This window comes from Phaethon aethereus (assembly GCF_964289735.1).
Source record: "Phaethon aethereus genome assembly, chromosome: Z".
Lineage (NCBI taxonomy): Eukaryota > Metazoa > Chordata > Aves > Phaethontiformes > Phaethontidae > Phaethon > Phaethon aethereus.
The window spans coordinates 52,208,493-52,234,164 of NC_138577.1; the positions used below are offsets into that span (position 1 = coordinate 52,208,493).

General features: G+C 37.9%; 1 protein-coding gene across 1 annotated transcript in view; it reads right to left on the reverse strand.

Annotated features, from left to right (window-relative positions):
* Positions 1-536: 536 nt before the first annotated feature.
* Positions 537-25,672, reverse strand: part of CDC42SE2 (CDC42 small effector 2) — a gene marked incomplete at its 5' end in the record, with an annotated part of 31,957 nt that continues 6,821 nt past the window's right edge. Inside the window, 2 exons of the mRNA XM_082012889.1 lie at positions 537-713; positions 5,119-5,220. Coding sequence (XP_081869015.1) covers positions 615-713; positions 5,119-5,220 — 201 coding nt within the window. The 3' untranslated portion in view covers positions 537-614. The remainder of the gene's footprint in view (positions 714-5,118; positions 5,221-25,672) is intronic.

Below are 25,672 nucleotides of genomic sequence, written 5' to 3' on the forward strand. Positions count from 1 at the left end.
CATCATCAGAGCAGAACAGCAACTTCTCACTGGAGTAATCACAAAGGGTGAACAATGAGCCATCACTTCTCTCATCATGAGCACAGAAAGCAGTCACCAAGGCAAAAAATGGACACAGGAAAGGAGATACAGGAACTCATATAGACCTGGAAGACAGAAAACACACATAAAACTGAGTTTTAAACATTCTGAGTGACCATTTTCCTACTGTAACATTGCTATTAATTGATTTAACACCATACATATTATGCTTAAATGGACAGATCTGTTGCAAAAATGGTACCCTAATCATATCACAAAATTCTTCTGAAATTTGTTATACAACTAACTTCACTTGCAAAGATCTGCCTACAGTATCATCTCAGGTATAAAACAGGCTTAAAGATAGACTGATGTAGTCAGGACAATCTATTGTTCCTTGTATAAAAAAAATTAACACACTTGCTTACATGATACTGAATTTTTTACTCAGAAATGCATTTTAAAATTGGGCATCATGAAGACACAGCTATTTATAGGGAGCTAATTATAAAGTAGTATGATTGTTCTTCCTACTATTCTAACAGTGCCTAAAAAGCAGAGTGCAATACTTACTGGAAAGGTTTCCCCAAGTTTTATCCTGCCTTTGTATCTACAAGCTGCATCTGAACATTTGCAGACATGCCACCTCCATAGCCTCCCTTGGACTGCATTTGGTTCTGAATTGAGCTGACCTGAAGACAAAAGGGAAAGGGGGGCAGAGAAAACAAGAAAGGCAGTTAGTGAGCTATGGCGTCTTCTTGTGTCCAATTTTATTTCTTGTTTAGGTTTGGTTTTCAAGTGCTCCTTTACCATTAAAGCTACATTACTTTTGCATGAGGACATGTGCAGTGTAGGCTTGCTGGAATTTTCACTTCTGCAGGCAGCTCAGGAGTGATGGAAGAACTGGTGCTGAGGCAGAAGTTTTTCCTCTCTCCCAAAGACAGGCTTTCACTGACCCGCTTGATTACTCAAAAAAATTTAATCAAATCTCTTACTGGTATCCAACTTCACTCCATCTGACAAGCTATAATTTATCTTGTTATATGGAACATGTTTTTTGCCAAGTATGATAAACCAGAGAAGTTAACACCATTACATTAAAAATATAATAGACAACTTAAAAAATACCTGGATAGTATCTGCACTGAATGGCTAACTTCAGATAACTAAAAAAGGACTTTCTAAACCAAAAATGAGCTTTTGGTTTGTCGAAGGTGTTTTGTTTATATATTTAAGTAACAGCATACACTGCTTTCCTTCATTGCTACTATTCTTTTAAATGGCAGGGCATTCATTGTTTAAATCATACTCAATGTATCAATTTCCCTGGAAATAGCTTATTTGAAGGTATTTTTAGCCTGATGCAAATAAACACATAAAGAACACCCCCCTCCCCCCCCAAAGATGCACATTTCTCTATGGCTTTCATTGCTTTTATCAACAAAAAGGGGGAATCCATAGTTCTTTCCTGCTCGTGTTTTAGGAGTCAAAAAAATAATCTCCAAGTGCCTGCAGGAAGAGTAAGAGAGCGCCAACCATTAAGGTTTGCCCTTTTTCTCTCTGCATGCCAGAGCATACATAACAAGTACACAATGAGCACCAAATAACATATTCATTCAAGGCTACAGCTTCTGAACTTGAACTTGCAGCAAAGCCTATGCCTGCAAGGCACCACTTGCAATTATTACATGTATGCTCCTTCACAGAGACCTCAAAACATCACTAAAAGCTGTATTAAAACAGCACTAGAGAAATATTTCCAAGTAGCTTGCATGATATTTTACCTGTCCAGAAGAACAAAAGTATGTTCCTTTCCACAGCAAAGCAAAACACATGCACACATGCAAAATGAATCAGCACAACTGCCTCTCACACAGTTTCTCAAACCAGGGTGAAGAGAAGACCCTGCTTTGGGATCTTTGTCTTTCACAGTATTAAGGCATATTGCAGCACTGTGCAAAAGATCTGATTTTTATGTATTTACAGCAGTGCAATGTAAAACCATTTTCTACAGTTTTTATTATGGTTCTGTATCATATTGAATCTTTGCTCAAGTGAATGATACAGCTGCAGCAAAGCTATGTTATCTTCACTTTTTTTCTTCAGGAAAAATCTTCAGAGCCAGTACTCTAGTGGGTCTGACATCAGATTACAAACTCAGTAAGGAAGTGTGAAGTGCAACCACATTCATGGGGTGGTGTTTAAACACTTTCACATTTCACCAAGCTAGTCATCTTCTTTACCAAGCATCTTCTGTTGCTCATCGGAACAAAAGGAGTTTGAATTTAATCTATTTTTCCTCAGAAAATAATTAACCTGCATGTAAATATATTCACAAGAATGACCTGAGGATGGCATTAATTTCATCTGAATGAACCCTGCCCCTAATGAAAAAAGCTAGAAAAACATCTCCAGGCCATATCACATTCCAGCCTGACAATTTGCCTACATGACTTCAAAATTTTGGAGATCAGAAAATCTACACAAATTGCAATGCTAAAGTGTAATTTTTTATACGTACGTCTTCTAAAGGTTAGAATAAATTCTCTGGTACTTGAGTCACACACACAGATGTTGCTGTTAGTGGGTAAGGAAGTTAGTGGTTAACTGTATTAATAGTTCAGTGGCTATTTTGTATATGAAAATTTCTGGAGGAGACATAACAATGTTAGAAACACTGAGCAAAAAGCAGGTCTAATTGTAGGCTTATATGGTGGTATTTTTTCTGAAGTATCCTCCAGTTTAGGCAGTCTTAGCTACGAGAACAATCACCATGAAATGCAATTATTTTTTTCTTTCACAAAGATTGCCTTCCTTTGATGATATGTAAGAGCAAGGTTCTTCTCTCTTATGTCTAATTTAGATAGCATAAGGTTTTAAAGATTTTGGAAGGGGAAGAGGATTGCACCAATTAAAGGTTGTACAATGTGTTGTGCTGCTTATCTATCTCATTAATTTTCTTTTTTCCTTTTCTTTCCCTCCCTTTTAGAATTAGGAAATAGCATGGATGGTTCTTGAAGAAAGAAAACAAGAAAGAACTAAGAAAGAGACAGAACACATGAAATCAAAGACTAAACTGAGGAATATGAAGCAGAATAAAGTAGGAGATTTCACCACAGAGTACAAAGGTAAAATAAGAACGAAAGTGATGGGAATGAGACAGGAACAGTACACAGAGGGCTCCTACTGTTTAAGTGTACCTTTAACAAAGGAGCAAATGCTCTACAGAGGAGGCAAACAAAAACCCAAAATATTTCAATAGCCAGAAAACTACTGTACTCAGAAATCATAAGGATACATAATGAAGAACAATGCTGCTGATAAAAGGCAGAGAGCAGATAGTGGATGAAGAACCAAATTTAGATTGGAAAAGCTAATGAAATTGCAGGAGGTCCTCCTAAGGTATTCAGAAGAAAGAAGGCACAGGGAGGTGTACAAAGGAGTATAATATCCATACTACAGAGGACATTAAGCAGCAGAAAACCATGTGGAGATTAACACCATAATTTTGGAATTTACACTGTGAAGAATGAACAAGAAGACTGGACACAATGTTACCACAGTAAGTCACCACAGAAGAGGCAGGAAAACAGCACTGTGAAAAAGTGGGGGGGGGGAAGAGAAAATTACAAGTATTCAAAATTAAAAAGTCTATGTAGAGGGACAATAATGATTACCTGCAACCTGGAGATGAGTTGGGTATTACTCAAGACAAAAGTGAGGGCAAGCAGGGGAAAGCCTAAGCTGAAAGAGCAAAGCTTCAGGCAATCACCACAAATCTCTTGTGAGGCAGCTCAGCTACGAGAATGAGGGAGGTTCTCACAGGAGGGACAACAAATATTCAAAAAGCAAAAAGCTATGCTTTAAAAAAACCAAACCTGCTCACTTTATTATTTCAATTTATAATGGCTTTAAATATTAATGTAATATATTGCATTAAGGAAGTAAACAGCTTTAACTTAATTTTATGAAGTTGAAGCTGTGTTTGTCCATTTGATTTGCTTAGAGATGTTTTAGTACAAATCACTTCCAAAACCCTTATATTGTTTCTGGGAAAATGAAGTATATTGCTTTTCATGTCCGATTTTCTAGCTTTGTCCTTCCCCAATATGTACTGAGGTACAAAAATTTTGGTCTGATCTCAGTAAGCTGTAAAGTAGTTGAAACTACAAATTACCTAATTTTGCTACATTAAAACCAACTCTTTTATTTACAGCTCTGCTCTCTATTCTGATACCTCTGACACAACTCTTTCTTCTCCTTTGTCAAGAAGAATTTTTAATCATTTTCATCTCAAAACATTTTTTTTTCCTTTAAAGAGGATTATTAAGGCCAAGAAGTATTTTTCATCATTATCTACATACAACCCTTTTCTAGATTGCATATTATTGACCTTAAGAACAGAATGACATTTCACATAAATACAAAACTGTACAAACAAAATATATCCTCCTAAGCTGATTCTCAGTATCTATCTTAGCCTCTGTTTTTCAATGATTTCAGAAAGATAAAAATATTTATTGCTGCTATCATCTACAGGAAGCCACAAAACCTTGCCTGTGACATCGTTGCTTGTTCCAGAAATAATTCACACAGCAAATAAGGCTACAGAGTATAGAGAAACCTCAACAAGGACACCCAAAAATATTTGTGTGCACCATAAACTAAGTTAAGTTAGAGTTTTACAAGAAATATATTTAAAATAGCTTAAAGCATTTAAGGTAAGAAATTTAGTCAATTATAAAACACTTTAAAGAGTTTTCTCTAAAACACACTAGTGTATTTTCAAATTACTGCTATTCTAGCTCATACATGCCATCAGAATGAGTTTTTTAAAAGTATTCTGCACATAGCCTGTACAATTTATACAGCATCTACCTGTATTGTCAACAAAATTAGGAATTTAAAAAATTATTTTCCGTAATATATTTCTATAATGCAAGTATTTAGGACTTGGAATTAAGATGCTAGCAGGCTGTTCTTCAGTTTCATAAAGATTTTTTCTTATAGTTTACTCATTGCTTCAGACAAAACATACATATACAGTGTCCCTGTATTCTGTGTAAGAGGAAATATTCTTCATCTGCTCATGCTTACCGAATTCATTCCACTGAACAGGTCTCCTGATCCTACATGAGCTGTGTGAACAAAGTTCGTTGGCTCCCCAATCATGCTTCGGTCAATCCGCCGTCGTCTTTTCTGAAAGAAAGGTAAAGAAACCATCTAACTGAGAGTCATTGAAAAGGCAAAAAACAAAGTGTGTCATAAATGTAAAAGTTAACTGTCCATTGGATATTTCATACACTGAAGATATTTTCATAGAGTCAAAAAGCAGAGTCCAAATTCCCAGGTTAACCAAGATATTGGTAATTGTCCTTTGTTTTCTCTTGGAGGATCTATAGCAGATCATTAGACCAGCACTGATACCACTCCTAACATTTAGGCCAACAAAACATTTGTAAATAATCTTACTACATTCCACCATTTATTAAGCAATATTTGCAACGTTTCACACACTAACTTCTGCCTACATTTGTATTTAAATCATGATGTGACAGATCAAATTTGAGGTTTAGTCATTCAAAATGAGAATTAAAGATCAAAGAGTATTGGTATAGTCTATGAAACCACTAATTTACAGAATTTCTGATTTGCATGCCATGGGAACTTATGTCACTATTTGTAATATACTTCGTGGTGATGTTCAGAATAATGCCTTGAGTTTGATCAGGGTTAGTCACAGACATATCTTTACTGAACCCCGAATACTCAGGTAACTTCCAGTCTGCGTGGCTGTTGAGTGTGATCTGAAGGGGTGCAAGTGTGATAGTAAGGGAAGATGCCAAATTAGGGACTCCCAATTCCCGTGCTGTGAGACAGAAGGCATGGATTGTTTAACCTCTGCCTCCCCTTTCTCAGAGTCACAGCCCCATTTTTTATTAATGTAATAACACACAAATGAAAAAGTGGAGGCAGTAAGGACTTCCTCTAATTAAAGCTGCTTTGTGTGCCTCCCTCCAGCTAAGTGTTGCATCTAAAGAAATAAAACAAGAAAACCCTATCCTCATTTCTCAGGCCAGAGCCAGGGAGCTTACACAGAGCAAACCACGCAGTGTGCAGTCACTGTATGCCTGTAACAAAAAACCCCTACCCACAACAGCCATGAAGCATAGTATGAATATCTCAGTTTAAGGTGTGTCATACAAAGTACAGTGTAATAGCTAAGAAACTACTTGAGCTTGATTAAAAGCTTCCCATCATCTTAAAGTCCACTCAGTCTCATTTCTAAAGGTATCTCCTTTAAAGATATCTCTAATCTGCAATGAGATTGTAAAACCACCCAGACTCGAGACATGAAGGTACATGCCTCACCAGTGGGCTAACTGCAATTGAAACACAGCTACAGATTAAATCTTTATGAATCAGAGCCCACAACTATGAGAATACATCATGGGGTTTAGCCAGCAAGTACAAAACACATTTAATAGTTTCCTGTACATTTTCCCTATTACTAAAGCCAGATTTTCGTAGGTTTCTGCATCGCATTAATAGCTGGGGTGAGAAGAAACACATAAAACACTCCCAAAGAAACAGCCAAACAAAACGATCTTATCTATGCCAAAACTATTAGTAAATTTTCTACTCCCAACAAATTTGACAAGATCACCTAAATAAAATAATCATAGCTACAAAAACTTCTTCATGTAGTTTGAGAGCTTTCACAGAGAAAATGTTTATGGAAATTAACTGAGGTATCTCAATTACAGAAAACATTAGTAGAGTTCATAGACCCATAAACAGCCACAACAGAATCTATTACCATGTTCCACCAATGCATTAATGTTTCAATCTGGAAGTCAGGCTCAATTATACATGCAGCAAACGATTTCTTAATTTATGCATGGTACCAGGTAGTAAAGCATACGTGACTAACTTGCAGGGAGAGACCCCACACCAGATTTATGCTTCCACTGGATGACAGTTGCTCATCTGACATGTTCAGGACAAGAAGCATCTCTCACACACCAGGTGTCATAGTTATTTTAAATGCACATTATTGTATTTACACAATAGAGTATCATAATATGCTGTGACTCTGAAAAAGAAAGACGCTCTAGAGAGCTGTATGAAACACACCACTACAGTTAGAACACTTAAAATTGTTTCAGGTCTGCAGTAGCTGCCTCTCTCCACCTTCACGAAAAAAATAATGGCCAGAGTAAAATTCATTTATATGTCTAAACAATACATCCATGATTTCTTGGTTTTAGTAGAGTTTTGAACTTGTACGGTTTTGATGCAGAGAAAATGTAGACAAACTCAAAGCTTTCAAATTTTTTGTTTATCTGTTTTGTGAACAACCGAACTCTTTCTTTGGGCAACTCCACTTATTTTCCTCCTTTACGTATTGCTAAGATCACTGTCATGCCACAGAATTAGAGTGCTGGCTCTTGTGACTGACTTCAAATGATTCTTCGCTAATCATCAGTTAGTCACACAGTAACCACTAGTTAAAGTGAATCCCCATCAAACCCTGTTTCTTATCTTAAATGAATTTCTTATCAGAGGCCATCAGTCAGTTATGCCCTGGCATGTGCCCACTGATGTAATCTCCTTGAAGCAATGGAACAGCATTGAAATGCTCTGCTATATTAAGACCACAAAGTAGTTCACTCTGAAAGCAAATCCAATGATTTTTTTCCTGCAGGAGCACTCAGTTTGCTTTTACATTAGTGTTTTAGCTCGTATAATGAGCATGCTTTTTAAGCAACTTCGCCAGTCCCCATTTACCACGCTTCAATTTTAGTTTCAGAGTTATCTTGGAGTTAGACTTCTTTTGCATGAAGCTGAACTGGAAGATTAGCTGATGCACTCCCATTGCTAATGGTCATTGAGGCCAGTGGACGAGGTGAGCCAGTCTGAAGCAGATCACAAAAGACATCCAATGCACATCATGGCTCCCCAGCACTAACTCTTCTGCTCTACTACATAGTTGCTCCTACTAGGATGCACCATTTCCATAGACACAACCTCGGCTAGAACCAAAATGGCTCATTAGCATTAGTGAAATGACATGGGGATTGCTGTAAAAAGTCACCTCTTTTTGAGGAATGTAACACAGGAGACAGGAGGACCATGCCTGGAAAGGTTACAAAGCTTTTACAGAGGACACCATAAACATTAGCTTTGCCAGGATTTTACTGTGATGTTGTATTTTCTGAGGCCCCGTACCTGTAAGAATACATGCAATACCATTGCTCTTTAAACAATAAGAATTAACACACAGATTGATTCTTCGGTAAATTTAGTGTATTTAATTTGAAAGAAGCTAGGCAGCAGTACATTCATCTCTTACTTCAGAAGAAATGAATTGTACAATTATGCTCATTTCCCTCTGTGTATCACTTGTGTGTTTCCGTGCTTGTTTCTAGTGCAAGAAGTCACGTGCCTGAGCTGACAGAGCCCAGTGCAAATAAATCCCCACTAGTCTTCACCCATGCCCCAAACTCCACTTGATAACATACTACAAATAATTAGCCTTAGAATATATATACACCACTAACCATTGTAGTAATGAGATCTGACCATAAAACAACTGCATGTTTATGTTGCTAGTGCAAAGGACTTCAACATACATGCACCAGAGTATTTGTGTCACCTAAGGTGTGTTTTTAAAGATGTTTCTGACAGAACACATGTACGTCCCAATTCTGGCAGCCTAACTGCAGTGAGACTGTACCTATGTTTCTTAAGGAATGTACCTGTACCTATGTTTCTTAAGGATGTTTTCTTAGCGGGGGGAAGCAGAAGAAAGCTCACATAATGATTACTGAACTTGTCTATTATCTTCTGTGTTAGTTTGGGTCAAGTTACTGAAATCTTTGGTATCAATGGGCAAAAAAGGTTTGAAATCTGAATTGTAGTATTTGACTTTCACACATACACCCCTTGCCTTGTCCCAAGGCACTCCTCCTTTACTAAAGGGAGGTGGGTGGGCAAGGAGCACAACAGAGGTGAGATGAGAGGAAAAAGACCTCTAAACAGATCATCAGGTCCCACCATCAACCCAACACCACCATGCCCACTAAACCATGTCCCAAAGTGCCACGTCTACATGTTTTTTGAAGACTTCCAGTGATGGTGACTCCACCACCTCCATGGGCAGCCTGTTCCAATGCTTGACTACTCTCTCAGGAAAGAAATTTTTCCTAATATCCAGTCTAAATCTCTCCTGGCACAACTCGAGACCAATGTGAAATGAAATAGGAAATGTCATCATTTAATGGCTTTACTCAGTTTGTTCCCTTGACAAAATCTGCAGAATTTGGACTGCAAAGTACACACCACATAATCTTTATGCCACGAATAGAATAAATAATCTTTAAACAGAAGTAGAAGAGATGCAGGTTTGTGTGTTATATATTTGAGAGGAATGGAAGCAGTCTGAGGACCCGTCTCAGAAGCTTTGCTTTGAACATATACTAGATGCAATGAAACTGGATCACACTTCAGTAACCATAGTAATGAAAAAAAGAATCAATGTCTCTTCTGTTCTTAATCTGCGAGTGACACTTTGCTCCCACACAGGGTAGCAAAGCCACCAACAGTTGCATCGCACAGAAATTATTTTAACCCTAAAAGTTTCTTGAAACTTTTGGCAGTTTGTGTTTAAAAAAATTAAACTAATAATACCATGTATTCAACCTGCCCTTCAGCAAAGCCACAATCATTTTACTGAAACACTGTTTTCATAGCTCAAGAAACTACTTATTGCAAAAGATTAAAAATTGTAATAAGTTTCTTTAAACACATAATTGCCACTGATGGGTCCAAAGGCATGCAAAATTTCCTTTTTATACCCCTCTATTTTTGGTTTGCAGGGATGAAGTGATCTTTTTTGACTATCTCCAAATTTTGTCCAGAGGCTGGGCTGCGCTTCTCTAGCTCAAGCCACTTCATAGTGATGGCAACAGTTCTGAGTTAGACAAGTTCTCTGCCTGTATATATATATAATAAAAAAAAGTAAAGTTTTGGAAAATTTTTTCCTTTGCCTGGTTATGCATCCCTTTCTGCCCTTCATGACAGGCTTTCTCTCAGAAAAAAAAAAAAAAGAAAAAGGCATGCAGGGTAACATCAAGGTCTCAAATGTATCAGAAGATATTTGAATGATGTCACTTAGATCCTAGCAGGCTGAAAATTATTTTTCTGGAAGCTGCTAAATGTCAAAGTCTCAAGTGAAGTCAACAGAGTACCATACAAAGGTATCCCAAAGTCAAATACCAACCTACATATGCTGTGGATCAAAAGCAAGGAAATCCCTTCTGTTTAACTGCCAGAAAAGCACGCTCTGCTAAGTCTACACCAGATTTTTTGGGAGCGCTGCTAGATACATATCCCAAATCCAAGTCCGAGTGAAATATAAGTGACACACAGCACTTCAAAGGGCTCTGCAACACAAAAGCCTGTGTGGATTTGACCTGCAGAAGGCTCCATCTCAGCCCTGGTCAGCCCTCAAATGGAAGTGGTATTGCAGATGCAAATGAGGAACGTGCTTTCTAAGCATAAAGCAATACAAGGTGGAAATTCAGAGGAGATATTGCAAACTCCGCAAATGTATGCCATATTGCAAACATGTAGAGTTTCTGAAAACAACACTTCTTCATTAAAATTTCCACATATGGCACTTTTCTCCTACCACCTACCATTTAATTTGTCTCCACTTTACACAAGAAAAACTGCCAACTCTTTTTCCCACACAGCAATGCTCTTTACCCAGCTGTATGTTGTCCTTTTTATATCTTAGGATCTTAGTTGAGTAAACTGTAAGAAACCAGGCAACAGAATACCCACTGCCCTCAATGCAAGCCTACTATAGGGAACATCTACACTAACAACACATTAGCATCAGGGGCAGACTGAAACTTTGCACTTCACGTTAAGAATAACAAATTTTGGTATTTAAGTCACAAGTAGTAAAATCTTTAGTTTTAGAGAAGAATGATCAAAACAACACAGATACAGATGCTTTTCTATTGAGGAGTACATTTTGTTATTATTTATTAATATCATCAAGCTACCACAAGGCAAGGATAACACTTTCCTACTGCTAACTTTGTAAAATTTACCAAAATGTTACCAGTGTCATTTTTCATGACTGCGATTCCACATAAATATATAGACAGTTTTGTCTTATTTTGTATGCAATAAAAAGATACTGCACATAATATATACTGTCATGTAATACATAAATATATTAATATATCCTCTATTGCATTTCTTGGAATTTTTCTCTCACATCACATTTATCTGTGTTCTAAAAAATGTAAGGCACAGTAAACTATATTAGAAAGGAAATAGCATGCTGATCTGATCTATCTGGTCTAATTTTGTGCAACATTTCCAACCAGTTCCAAATCAGTATGAAGTGATCCATATATAAAATGACACGTGATGCGCCTTCCTTTTTTTCACACAGTTCTTTTTGTCTTTCATTCTAACTATCTGTAGAAGAGGAACTTTGATTTGAATTTGTCATAATTTCTCCTTATTCCGCAAGAATAGCTCTTATTATTTTTCATGACATGTTACTTTGGCTTCCCTGTTATTTCAATACAAAATTGATAAGCTTGCCATGAAGACTCACATGCAGAAAAATCTAAGAAGTGACATTTATTGAGGCATACTCCCTGTGCTTTATAGACGCACTTTCTGAATAAAATGACAAGAAACATCTTTTGTATTTTAACTTCAAAACAGTTGTGATACATATCAGGGAAAAACAAAACACCGTGCTTTGGCACCTCATCTGATGCAGAGTAAAAGCATCTACTTCCTGAGATTCATTTTGTAGTCTTGTATCAGTCTCTTCTCTAATTTCAGACAATTTAAAAAAAAATAATTAGTTCTTTAAAAGGAGTACAGATTGTGTAAATCAAGGTATGCACAATATTCCACATTTGAGTGGACTATTACAGCAGCATTTGAGACTTCAGTGGGCCTCATTCACCTGCCAGGATTGCCTTCACCTGGACGCTATAAAGAGTTGCTTTGCAGAATGAGTTTCTGCAGTCAGAGAATGACCACTTACATTTATTACCTCCAAAAATCTTGCTCTTTTCAAAGCAGAAAGATGACTGAATTCATAAACACTAGAAAGTCACACAGCTTTTAAACTTGTCTCTACAATATGAGGGTCAGTTGTTCATACTGCTCAGTCACTGCTATCTCAGTCATTAAAATGGCATCAAATACAGTAAGAAGCAATTCATTCTGCATGATAACTCTTTGCAAGCTTGACTTTTAAATAACAGCAGGGTAATCTGAACATAATGAAGTATAATAACTTTTAACCACATCATCTAATCCTTTGCCACACTAAGAGATATAGAGTTAATATATCTTCCACACTAAAACAAACCAAATCCCACATTCTCCTAAAGTAAAATAAACGTCAGTAAAGCTATCACAACTGCTGTTCTTACGGTAGATAGGACAAATGCAAACAAAGAATACGATCCTGGTTCTCTTCTGTACCTGCCTAGTGCATTTGTTTTCATGATTAGGAGCTAGTCTGCTCATATATTCAACACTGTATGGATGCAATATCAAGACAGTGATAGGCAAGTATATGATTTGCTAATTTATGTGTTGTTTTTTTAAAAAATAGGAACTATCAGATTTATATGGAGGCTCACAGCTACTCTGTTTGACCTTCTTTCTCAAACAACCTTCGAACAGCAGCCCTTTTTGGAAAATTTGTTACTGTTCATTCTAGTGTTAATTTCAGGCTAACCCAATGCAAAAAGCAAGCTCTTTTAAGCCGCTGATTTACTCTCTGGGATCTTCACCACCCATCAAGATAGGTGTTTCATAACTTTTCCATGAAGACAAAGTGATCTATTAAACTTTTCAATGCTGTAACTCTCTGTTGAAATAGAGCTGTTTGCTAGCTTTGTATTTAAGAACTCAGCTGAAACTTCAAAAGCAGTGCAGGCCAAAGATAAAACTAAGACAGAAATCTAAGAAATGGACTTAATAAAAGAAAAGATAGTCAACCATTTCAAGATGGGGGATTTGGATGGTTGCAGGAGACACTGAAAGACAAAACACACCATTTTATTTTCTTTCTTTGATCTCTCCTACTTTCTATGTCTGCTCTGAAAAGAACACCAGCAGCAAAGAAGTGCCTATGCTGTGCCACCCACTGGATCCTCCACATGCTAACACACAGGAAGAACTAGGTACTTGCTCAGAATAGGAGATATCAGATCACCCTGTAGAGGTGGCTTTCTGTCCTCCCACATACATGCTGTTCTGCTCCCGAAATAGTCTGATGTGCACAGGACGGCTGTCTATCTCTCAAGACAAGCTGTGGTCTGAGTGACATGTCTAGATTCCCAATACTGACCCATCAAAATTACCTACAACGGTCTTAAAGAGTGTCTTTCATCAAAGCCTACATAAAAGGGCTACAGGGGCAAGGGTGTCCCTTATGGGGTTTTTTTGTGTGCATTGTGTGTTTAAGATGCATTTCTCCACACTTTCCTCCCTCATTTGGAACCTAGAGATTCATGTTAAAAACAACAAATGCATGTACATATATAAAGCTTGAATGCTGATACAGTCCCATCTCTACCAACTGGATCATTATGTAGCAAACTAGTACTGTGAAGCCAACGACTGGATGTATAGGATCATCATATAGCCAGTATGATATTTTTGAAAACGAAAAGGTTGCACGCCTCCTAAACATTTCCCCAAGTATTGCAGTACTCTCCATTTTTTTCAGCTTTTTAAACCCATGAGCTTACACTGCCAATTCCAACATTTATACAATCTGCAAGTACTATACAAAGATGATGAAATTAGAGAGACACCATCCACAGTAATGTTAAATTCCAGTCAGGCACTAGCATATATTTAAAGTTTTAACATTTAATTTAATTTTTGAACCATAAAGTGACACTGACTATACTGACCACATACTCTCTAAAGAAATAAGGATGAAGAACTAGACCTTTAAGTTTCAAATACTTTATGTCAAGAGGTCTACCATACAGAAGAAACACAGAGAAGCACAACTAAGATAATATGCAAGATAAATGATAATGCTAGCCACTCCCTCCAAACCACCATATTTCAGTGACAGATCTATTCTAAAGCAGTAACGTGGTATCTAAGCCCAGTCCAATGATGTTCTGATCAGGGTGCAATCTTCATCAACTGCGAAACACCAAAGCTGCTACAGTTACTAACACATTTTTCTCAGTCCCTTACATAGCAGTTTCTAGCACATTGCTTAAAGAGTCTTGATTGCTAACGGGTCTTACAAACTATGGCTTCATCAGAATAGAAGCAGCAGCAAACCTGCACACGTTTTCATGCCAGCTCTTAAGCAACAGAAGTAAGTAGCAGTCCTCCAGCACACACAGCTTTCATCAACCTTTCCAAAAATCCAGGATGCTGACTCCTCTAGCTAAAGGAGAGTTAGGAAATTGAGGCAAAGGGTTGAAAAGAGGTAAGTTTTTAAATATTTAAGCTGTTACAATTAGCATCTAATAAATTGATTATGAAATGTACACTGGATTTAGCCTTTAGGCAAAATCACTTGGCACTTACTGACTGATTCAAGTGGCAAAAAAAAGAATGAGCAAATCTGACCGCTTTCTGAACTCACAAGCAAAGGAACTAGCAGTTCTGTGCATATTTAGAAAAAGACAAAAGTAAAGGGAAAATAAAAGGATCTAAAATGACAGAGAAGCTGACTTTATCAAATCTTCCGGTCTGATTTTAAGTACAACTTCACATCAAATTAATTTTGTAAATGAATACCTCAAGCTGGATTGCATATTGTTATCTCAAACAGCTCCTTTGCTTTTAGCAAATTCAGCACCTTCTTGAATCTTTTGAAGTGTACGCTTTTTAATCTGTTTACACAATATTCCATTATATTATGATGGTGTTAGTCATCACATGATAAAAAGGGCAATTGTAGCCTATGTTTTCTAAATAAACAGGAAAATTTGCCAGATGAGGTCAAATGACTCTGAAAGACAATAGGTCTTTTAAGAAATGTGTTTAGCTCACACATTAAAGGGAACTTGTTCCATTCCAGATGCTTAAACCAACTTTAAGTCATACAGCAAACCAGAATGCATTCCTTGGTATAGCTAGTAAGTACTGTCCTTTTCAAAATACACATTAGCACAATTTTAAGATAACATTTACAGCTTGTAACTTGCATGTCACATTATACCACAAACTAACTTCTCTTTCCAGTAAGTTTATTTTCATTACTTTTGGTGATTGATGCCTCTTTAAAATAATTTAAAAAACAAAACAGTAATCTAAGATAACAATACTGTTTTTTATATATAGAAACCATACTTCCTTAATGTCTTTAGACAGACTGTGCAGTCTGATTGTACAGTGGTAAGGACATCAGGGCATGATGAAAGGTATGAGTCTGTGATGCTGGCTTGTGGTATCTCAGCAAAAATCAGAACTTAGCTGAGATTTCTCTTTTCTTACAGTTGCCAAGCCACATAACTTCCCACATGTTAGCTGTTGCTTGGAACAAGTGCTTATTACCAGCCTGCACAGCTGGAAACACAGTTTATCACTGCACCTTTTGGAGTGAATCTAGAGCTGTGACAACGGTAAAGGACAAGAACTCTGCTGCACATGGTATAGAAGGAGAGACTGAAAGAGTGGGTTGGTTCACCCATAAGAAGAGACATCTGCTTGTGTTTTTCATGGTCTTCCACTACCTAACAGGAGGCTACAGAAGGCAGACAGGCTTGGAGGAACACAGTAATAGATGCAACCTGAAGTTACAACGTAGAAAATACTGATTAAACAAATAAAAAAATTAAATTGTTATGTAGGTGGTCAAACATTGCACCAAGAGCCCAGTGAATCTGAATGTCCATCCTTAAAGATCCCTAGAACACAACTGGACATGGCCCTGCAAAAGCCAGTCTAGTTGGTTCTGCTTTGAGTAGGTGCACTGCACTAGATGGCATCCAGGGTCTCTTGTCATCTGGATTATTTTCCAAGGCTCTAATTTCAGCTGGTGAGGAAGAGGAAGAATGCAGAGTGGGCTGGAATTAATTTTGCTGTAACACAGATGCAGTATATGCTCCCCAGTGATCAAAATCATAATTATGAGATACAGATTAAACAAATGATGTTAAGATGCACCACAATACAAACTTTCTGGGAATTTCTAGTAGCTACTTTAAAAAAAGTAAATCCCAAAGTCCTGATGACACCACACTGCAAACTGTATCATGTTGAGCTCTCTTTCCTTTCATTTGCTGTCCTTTTCCAGCAAGAACACAGGAAATACTTGAAAGGTCACCTGGCATGATGAAAGCTGTAGCTCTCTAAAGGACGTGTGTCAGGATTACAACACATAGCCTCTCCTGCTCAGCCAAGTGAATGTCACCAACCTGCCCCGCTACAACACAAACAAAAGCTTCAGGTGTCCTTAAGTACACTGCATATTGAAATTCTTTTGTTAAGAAATTGTGTTTCACACATACAAATCCTGTACTAAGACCTCCTAGAGCTAGCTGGCTAATATAAACAGGTTTATTATGTCCTGTGTATGCGGGCACACATTTGCATCTATATGGAAGCACACATGTTGCATAAGATACATTACATGCAGGCCTTCTGCACTCCTGTGTACACTCTGTATCTAAATCAGAATGATACGCACATACCAAACCCCATTACAGGAAAGTACAAGAACAAAAAATAAATTGCAATACTACCTCCGAACAGGTAATAGCCACTGCCAGATACAGGATCCTCGGTCATACTCACCATACAAAAACAATCACTTGATTAAGTCTAACACTTTCTCTGGACCAGCTAGTTAAAACATCTACTACTCTGAAGCTAATAGCGCTAAATGCATTGTCACATGTGCTTACCAGCAGCAGTTTGGTACGGCATATTGTGATTCACCTTTGACTAAGACAACAAATCAGGACACACGTGGTATTTTCAGAAAACCTCTGCATGGAACTCATAGTAATTCCATTACTGGGAGAAGGTGGATCTTCAGGAGTTATGGCACTGATATTTTTTAGCAGTACGATTCATGGGTGGAACTCTAGTACTTGTGCCACAGGCAAAAACAAAGCCACAATATTTAATAATAACATCCTCAAGAGTCAAACACAGACACAGTGAATTCCTAAGCTTTTAAATACCTCTGTGAATGTCATCTTAGAAGCCCTGACATTAGTTTGTCCAAATTGCAGCATTTTCTTGTTTATTTATATACAAAGAAATACATAAATACTCCCATAGTTTTCTAGTGGTGTACTGTAGTACTTCTCAGTGAAGTTTTATGAAAATGAACTTACTCTGAATGAAGATACTTTCTTTTTTTTGCACAAATTCTTTTTTAAGGGAACTAATCCCATTAGAATTTTGTATGTGTTATGTCAGTGAGACACAATCCTGACTGCTGACCCTTCTGGGAATCTTCCCATTGGCATTTCCTTGCTAAATTATTTGTCACCTGTGTGAATTCACCATTTTCTCTGGGTTCTCCTTGCTGCTCCAAAGGCATCCTGAGCAGTTATCTCATCAGCATATGAATGCTGTCACATGGCCTTGGGTACCCTATTTTGCAGTGGGGAGAAGCATTCATAAACATAGAATCACAAATTTGCTTCAGTGGGCATCCCACTTCTTGCTCTTGTGAGTACTTGTGCAAAGTTCCCAAATTTGACTGTCAGTGTTGGAAATCTGTTCATACAGTTCATTTTAGGTAAGTCACTGGAACAAGTACACCCCAAAATACATTATGGTGTAGTCTGTCTTTGCTTACTTTTGAAACATCAAAGCAAAAAGGAGTTACAACCTACACAGGGAAGCAGGAACAGCCTCCCATACTATGAAAAATAGTCACACATCTGAAAGGTGATCCCACATAGTGGACGTGAAAATGATGTCATTGTAGACAAAATAAAAAAAAGACAGTACAACAAGCATCAAAGACAATTTAGTAGCGGATGGCTCAGTAGATACTTTAGGGTTGCTTAGATGCCAAGCCCACACATAGCATGACTAGAAGCATCCCTGGAAGAGTACTCTACCAGCAATTCTTAAGAAGTGTTTGAATCAACAGCTTGCGCTCAGGCTTAAAATAGCTTTCTGCTCAGCTTTCGACATATTCAGAATAGTCACAGAGCAGCAACACAAAAGCCTGCGCCCAAAGTGTGGCAAATACCTGCCAAAGATGGAAGGGAAGTTGTTCAGGAGCTAACTAACAAGTCCCAACAGAAGCATGGGGGCAAAGGAAGAGCAACATGGTGTGCCATTGCAAATTGAAGACTTTAAATTGAAAGGTTGAAGGCTTTAAAGACAGGCAATGAAGAAAAAAGGCCATTGTGAGGGAAAACTTCTAGTCAAGCACTGTATTCCTACCTATTTCAGTTCAATGAGTAACATGAGAAGGAAGTCCTTCCAAGGAGTCTTCTGCTTTCCCTAGCAAAACAAAAGAATCCTTGCTGCCTTGTCCACCTCCTACCAAAAGGAAAACACCAGTTCCAAGCACGTACAGGCATGTTTGCATAGTCTAGCCGAGGCATGCCACGATTCCACAGGTCTTGAGTGTAAAAAATCTTTAACTATTTGAATTTCATTGTCAGAAATTTGCCAAATTATACTCTTCTAAAAATAGCCTTGTTAAAAGAAGTATTCAGGAGCAGTAGCAATAGCTCCTTACTCTTCTACTAGCTGTAGTAAGACGACATACAAATTTTCTTGAGGACAAAGTCGCAGGTACATTCATTATTCAGAATTTACTGCCAGACTCACAAGTAGGATCAACACCACATCACATGATCATTTTTAGAGGCAGTATTGGCTGCTCATAATGTTCAGAAAAATCTTTCTACTTACTAATCCATTTCTGCGGAAAGCCTATCCCTCCTTGTCTTGCAGGTCTTCTCCACTAAGTTATCTACAGTAAATTTATGACTGTGAGAGCAGAATTTCTATTATTGTGTCTCCTACTTGCATACTTTTTGACACCATTCCTTCAGTCTAGTACTGGCAGTTCTGAAGTTGGAGTCACTGTAGAAATCCAGGAAATATAGTGGCTTTCTTAGTGTGTCAGATCCACTGGTCTTGCCAGAATAAGCCCATATTTAGGAGCTTCTCAAGATAGGAAGAATAGGAAAGCATGGTTCTTTAACAGTCAGAAAAATGGGGGAAGCTTTGGCATTGCAATACCAAGCACCATGGAGACCTCTCAGACTCCTCCAGGTTCTTGCATTATTGGCAACTTCAGGGCAACTGCTTCCCAGTTCCACAAACATAGTCATCTTCTATCAAGAACAAGATATGGCCAACATCAGCTGCTGGCTACAGATTTACAGTCACTGGCAAATAAAAAAAAAAGTCAGAATGAAGAGGAGAAAAAGCAATAAACATACAGAACAAAACCAGGTTTTCTAAAGAGCTGCTGGCTGGGAATTTCAAAACTGGGTGTAGATATTTATAGTAAATAATTTTCCTTTTACTCTTCAGCAAATGGAACCATATTGATACCTAAAAAGACAGGTACACAACTCCATCTTCCCAAAAACTACAGCTATGAACACAGAATTGAATAGTAATTGTTGGTAGGAAAATATATATTGTTCCTAAATTAAAGAAAAAAACCCCCCAAACTAAAACACTATCACCACCATTCTGTGTTTCATAGCCTGAATGTAAGGTACCCTTTACCATCACACAGGTCTCCGGCGGACTCTGGCAGCTATGCCAATAAAACAAGTTCTTTTTCAACAGCATGACAACTGTCAAATTCCAATGACATCAGATTATTTTAAGAGTAGCCTGATGGCACTGTGGCATATGGAACACCACCCAGAAACATGCTTCCATGATCAAGGCACAGAATTTGCAGAAGTTAATTTTCTTCCCAGATTTCCTGCATGGTTTCTATGCCTCAACCTCACTTCACCATTTCACCGAGTTTCCCTGAAGTTCTGTGAAGATCCATGGACACAGCCCACCTACAGCATAGATACACAGAATAGCCACCTACAACTGCTGTCCTCAACAGACGATGCCATTTATGTGCTTCTCAATAGCTTCAAAGTTTTACACTAAGGAAAGCTACATACTACATCAAAATAACTTAGGACAAGGCGAGATGCAACAACATGAAAGGTCTCACTTTTAATAAGCAAACTTGAGTTGTCTACCACGGAAATGGTAAAACACCAGTTGCCTCTTTATAGTTATCCTACAGAGAGCTTCTCAGAGCCTCTTTAACCTTTCACTTCAGATGTCTGAAAATAGCACATTAGAAATATTTTTTCAAAATCAGCAGGCTGTGATGGTCTTGCTGTCCCTCTGATGTTTGCTCCACATCCCTTTCTTCACTGCCTGCTGGAATAAACATATGCTCAGGCACGGGCAGCCAGGGAAATGTCATCCTTTCAGGTGACTGGCATTTACAGCCCACCACATACTCACTTCTCAGGAGCCCTCCCTGCCTCTGCTCCTCGCTCTTCTCTATTGCAGTAACGTTAACTTCTGTTCTGGTCCCATAAAGGTATCAGTCAACTTTGTCATTTCACAGCCAACTAGGCAGGAATTTTACCCAAACACTGCTGGTTTTTTGTACTGGAAATAACAACTAATTTACAAGTTACCTCGATAAAGGATCCCAAAGACTGCATAGCTAGAAGACAACAGAGTAGTATTAAGAAATCTTGCCACTTCAGGCTTCTGGCTATTCCCTCACCTTTCTTTGTCCTAATTCACCTGCAGCAGCTAAGATAAAGTTCCTCCTTAAAAAAAGGAATTGCTATAGCTCTTCAGAAGCTTAAAAAGCTTGTCTTCATAAAAACAATGTATGCTTGGTTTATGCTCGAGCTGCTTTTATGCAAAGCCAAACATCACAGCTTCAGAAATGACCCTAGTTCTCTATAACATCAGTCTAGACAATTTTAAACATAATTCCTTAAGCTCTAAAGTGTCAATTTTAATCCACTATACTGAAAATGCAAATACATTTTAAGTACACTTTATGCATCTCATTCTTTAAACTCAGGGGGAAACATAAATTTCTCCACTAAGAACAGCACAAAGGGGCTTTGTTTTCCTGCTCCAAAGCTAAAAAAGTCAGAATGCAGAAAGACACATGCAGAACCAAAGATGCAACCAGGGGTTGTTTAGTCTGGACAAGAGGAGGCTGAGGGGAGACCTCATTGCTCTCTACAACTACCTGAAAGGGGGTTGTGGTGAGGTGGGTGTTGGTCTCTTCTCCCAAGTAACTAGTGATAGGACGAGAGGAAATGGCCTCAAGTTGCACCAGGGGAGGTTTAGACTAGGTATTAGGAAAAATTTAATTCCTGAGAGAGTGGCCAAACATTGGAACAGGCTGCCCAAGGAGGTAATGGACTCAACATCACTGAAAGTCTTCAAAAAACGTGTGGACATAGCACTTCAGGACATGGTTTAGTGGGCATGGTGGAGTTGGGTTGATGGTTGGACTTGATGATCTTAGAGGTCTTTTCCAACCTTAATGATTGTGTGATTCAGTGATTAAAGACACTCAACATTCCCTCTTTGGCATCACTAAGGAAAAAAATTGAGAAATCCAAATCTTTCTGCCCTTCCCAATTTTTTCCCTGCAGGCTTCATTTTCAGACCGCTCTTCTGTGTTCTGCGATTGTATAGTTACAGCTAATTTTTGTTTAAGAAACTAAAAAAACTAAACTTGCATAAAACACAATCTAAAACTGAGGTGTGACTGTTTATCTGGGGAACAGTAACAGCATGAGCCATAGCACAGCTGGTGCATCCTGCAGCATTTCTTGTCTTACACATTGCAAACGTGTCTGCTATGCTTGGTCATAAAAAACAAATTGTCAGAGATATTCACCCCTGCAATGCCTGCAGAGCCAACACTGCTAAGAGCCCAAGTTGAATTCTATTCCTTCTTGGGTATGACCAAATTATTTACTAAATTCCAGTGAGCTGAAGCAAAGGGATTACTTGCAGAAAATTTACAGTACCAGTGTGGGAAAGATTCAGCTTGACTCTCTGAACCCAGAGTGAGTTTGTAGACCTGGCAATTGCAAGTTTTACTTATTTTAAAAAGTGGTTCCTTGCAAGAGTTGATCACTTGATACACTTTTTACTGACCAACAAGCAACTACATGGTAAAACAGGTTTTCAAGCTGTATTTCAGAGCCTGCTTCAAAGGGAAAGACAGACTTTTGTCTGTCTTTTTAGATAAAAATACAAGGACATCAAAACCAAATAAAACCCTCTCATTCCCTTTATCATTTTTCTTCCCATTTCAGTGGGTTATAATGTGAGCTGACTAATTCTGGAACACTAAATTACAGAAGTTATTATGTAACAGTAAGGTACTGTAGAGTACCTGATCACTTTTCCTATTATATAAAGTAGAGATAAATCAGACTGATGTAAACTCTAACAGAAATTAGTATTTACACTGGTGTCAAGTCCAGAGAGAGTGAGCAAGAGATTAAGATATTGCAGAATGTCATTCTGATGACATGGAGCATTCTACCAGCAGCATAAAAGGAGAATAATTTTACTGTCTTCAAAGGATGACGAAGATGCCCTCACATTTGTACAACATTATGGCAGATGTTACAAAGCAGTTATTTCACACAAGTATTGCACACTTCAGAAAATCCTCTTGTATTATTATCTCTTCAGATACAGAAAAGCTGTTTACAATGAACATTAACAAAGTAGTTAAGTCTAAAAATATAATATGTATGTAATCTATAATTAACATAACTCATTTAAAAGATCTAGCTAGAATAAGTTTTTGCCTTAAAATTTAAGCTGTGCTTCCTTCAAAACAAATCATGATGCTTATACACATGCCCCATAAAAACCTATTGCTAAACACCCAAGAGTTTTGTATTTTTTATTATTTGATAGTGTCTTTCCTCAGAGGATCTCAGCACATTTAGTGGGATCCCATGCAAGCACTCATAAAAATACTCTGGTAGTTGGTTTTTGCCATAATTCAGCAGATTATTCCTTACACACACACAAAAAACCCCCTCAAAACCTCCAAAACATCAAAATCCAACCCACGATTCAAAACATACTTCACAAATCAGAGGAACCAGGAATGACAGTTTGCATGCCTTTGCTACATTAAAAAAACTGAGTGTTGCAGCCTGCAGAAAACACCGTAACCTTCAGTTCTTTAACCACTACATCAGCTAAAACACATCTATCATCACACATCAGTCAGTTCCTTGCCAGATTTTAATCTGGGTGTGTATGTATTAAAATGTGTAAATTTCTTCTTCATTATCTTCTCTGTGTAGGAACATTACTCTCCTTTTATAATGGAAATGTTGGCATTTCATTCTTCATTTTAAAAAAAAGCAGCTGAATCTCAGTGACCTGAAATACGTGCATATGTTTCATTTCTTTAGGGGTAGGGCCACACAAAGAGTCCTTGAGGATATAATTTCTATTTTTCCAGCAGTCAGTTTAATCCACACTGCTTTCACCATGGCCACTTTAATCACCTCTTCTCCCTCATAGCATAACAGGCTTAGAAATCTTTGACAGGTTTTAAAATAGTTTTAAAAAGCAGTAATTAAGTAGCCCCAGTTCTTCTCTCTCACATGTAAGTCCTGTTTCTTTATTCTCTGAAGTACACACATTGCACTTGTTTTCTTTCCTCCCCGAAATCTTCCTTTCTTTGCATTACAAATTGAAAAGGCATTTCATTTTCAAAGCTGAATTCTGATGTAAAAAAAAAAAAAAGAAGAAAATATGCATTTGATATTTTCGTATGGATAATAAAAGGCCCTGTAGGCTCTTTTGCCTGATATTCTAAGGATCAGCATGCCCATTCTTTTTTTGATATTTCTTTCTCTTTACAAGTTCAGCAATACCAAGCTGCTACCACAAACACAAGCAATCCACTATGTTGCATACACACGCCCACACACACGTGTGCATATGCAACACGTGTGTGTTTGCATATCCTAGCAGATTTGTTTGGAATATGTGCCTAGCATGATTTATTGTCCCATTTTAACAGTAATCTGCTATTTAACCATCATCCTAGAGCCTAGGAATTAAATGTTTAAGTAACTGGAGTATGACAAGCTGTATTTAAAGTAGTATTTGTTCCAAACACTGTTAAATAAAATGTTGTCCTATACTAATTTTACTCAGGTCCTTCAAGAAATCTACTTGAAGTGAATTTGGCTTGGAAGCCCCCTACATTTAGAGGAACTTCATGAATCATAAGAGTAATTTCTGTTTAGTACACTCACTTGACGCACAACGTTAGTTCCCAGTTGAACATAGCCAAGTGTGCTTTCTTTAGATAATTGAATTCCTGATAGCATCAGTTTTTCAGTTCACAAAACTGAAAAAGCACCCCAAAAGGCAAGTTTTACGCAAATATATATAATGAGGTAAAGATTAATAACTGCAGTTTATGCAACTGTCTTTTTGAAAACCCTGATGTGACATCATCTCTAAAATTCTATCGTTCCAATATAATCCCCAATTAAAATCTGTTCATCAGTCCTGTTGAAGTCTTTTCCTCCATTTTATTCAAATCCAATTAGTTTTTCTTTACCACCACATCATGCTATATGCACCAAACAACTTCTCTGCTCCTTCCTCATTTAAGGCCAGAGGCACTGAATCCACTGAAGGAATACCATACAGCTCCCCAAGTACCCTGCCTGCCATCTTCCAGCTGTAAAACAAGGATAGCAATGCTGACTTCTTAAATGAGTCAGGCCTGAGCTGCAAGAAAACTGAACTCATAACCAGTGGGATGAGGGTTTCAGTGTCGGTGAGACTTTAGTGCTTCAAGCAATCTGAGGCCAGAACAAGAGACTGCCACAAATTTCCAAAGCATACACCTGCGCTCAGCTGTCACCACAGTCGCTGCCCATCAGAAATGTTTTGGGATTTTAAGTAGAAGAATTTAAAAGGTCATAATTTATTTTAACAAGTAGAAGCTAAAAAAAAACTCTGCACTGCACCACAACCCCACAGAGCAATGGACATAAAAGAGAGGGAAGGCAGCCTCCAGCAGACAACAGTATTTCCTGCTGTGCATCATCTCAACCTGATGAGACGAGCTCTGCACCTCTGCTCCAGAGATGGAGAGCTCCAGCTGGCCAGTCCCACCATGCTAGAGCAGTAGAGCGTGAAGTGCCACGCTACTCCAGCAAAGAAGTGCTAGTCTGGGCAACCGTAGAAGACAAATCACGATTTGGCCCCAATTCAATCCTCAATCTCCAAAGGTAAGGCAGCCAAAAACCAACTTGAAACCATCTTGTACAGGTTAGAAACACCTAAACTGTAATACAGACCTGCCCAAGATAAGGCAAAATTGAAATACTCTGGTTTGAGAGCATCCCAGTACCAAAACATACCAACTATGAATTAGGTAGTCCTTTATGATAAACCACCAAGCAGAACACAAAGGGCAGTTATGTTCACACTGAAAAACACTCACACCACAAGCAAGAGAAACAAACAATTAGGAAGACCCTGTGCCTGCTGAAGACAGCATATTATAATAAACCTACACTATTTTCTGAGACTAAATGAGCTGAATTTACAATTGCAA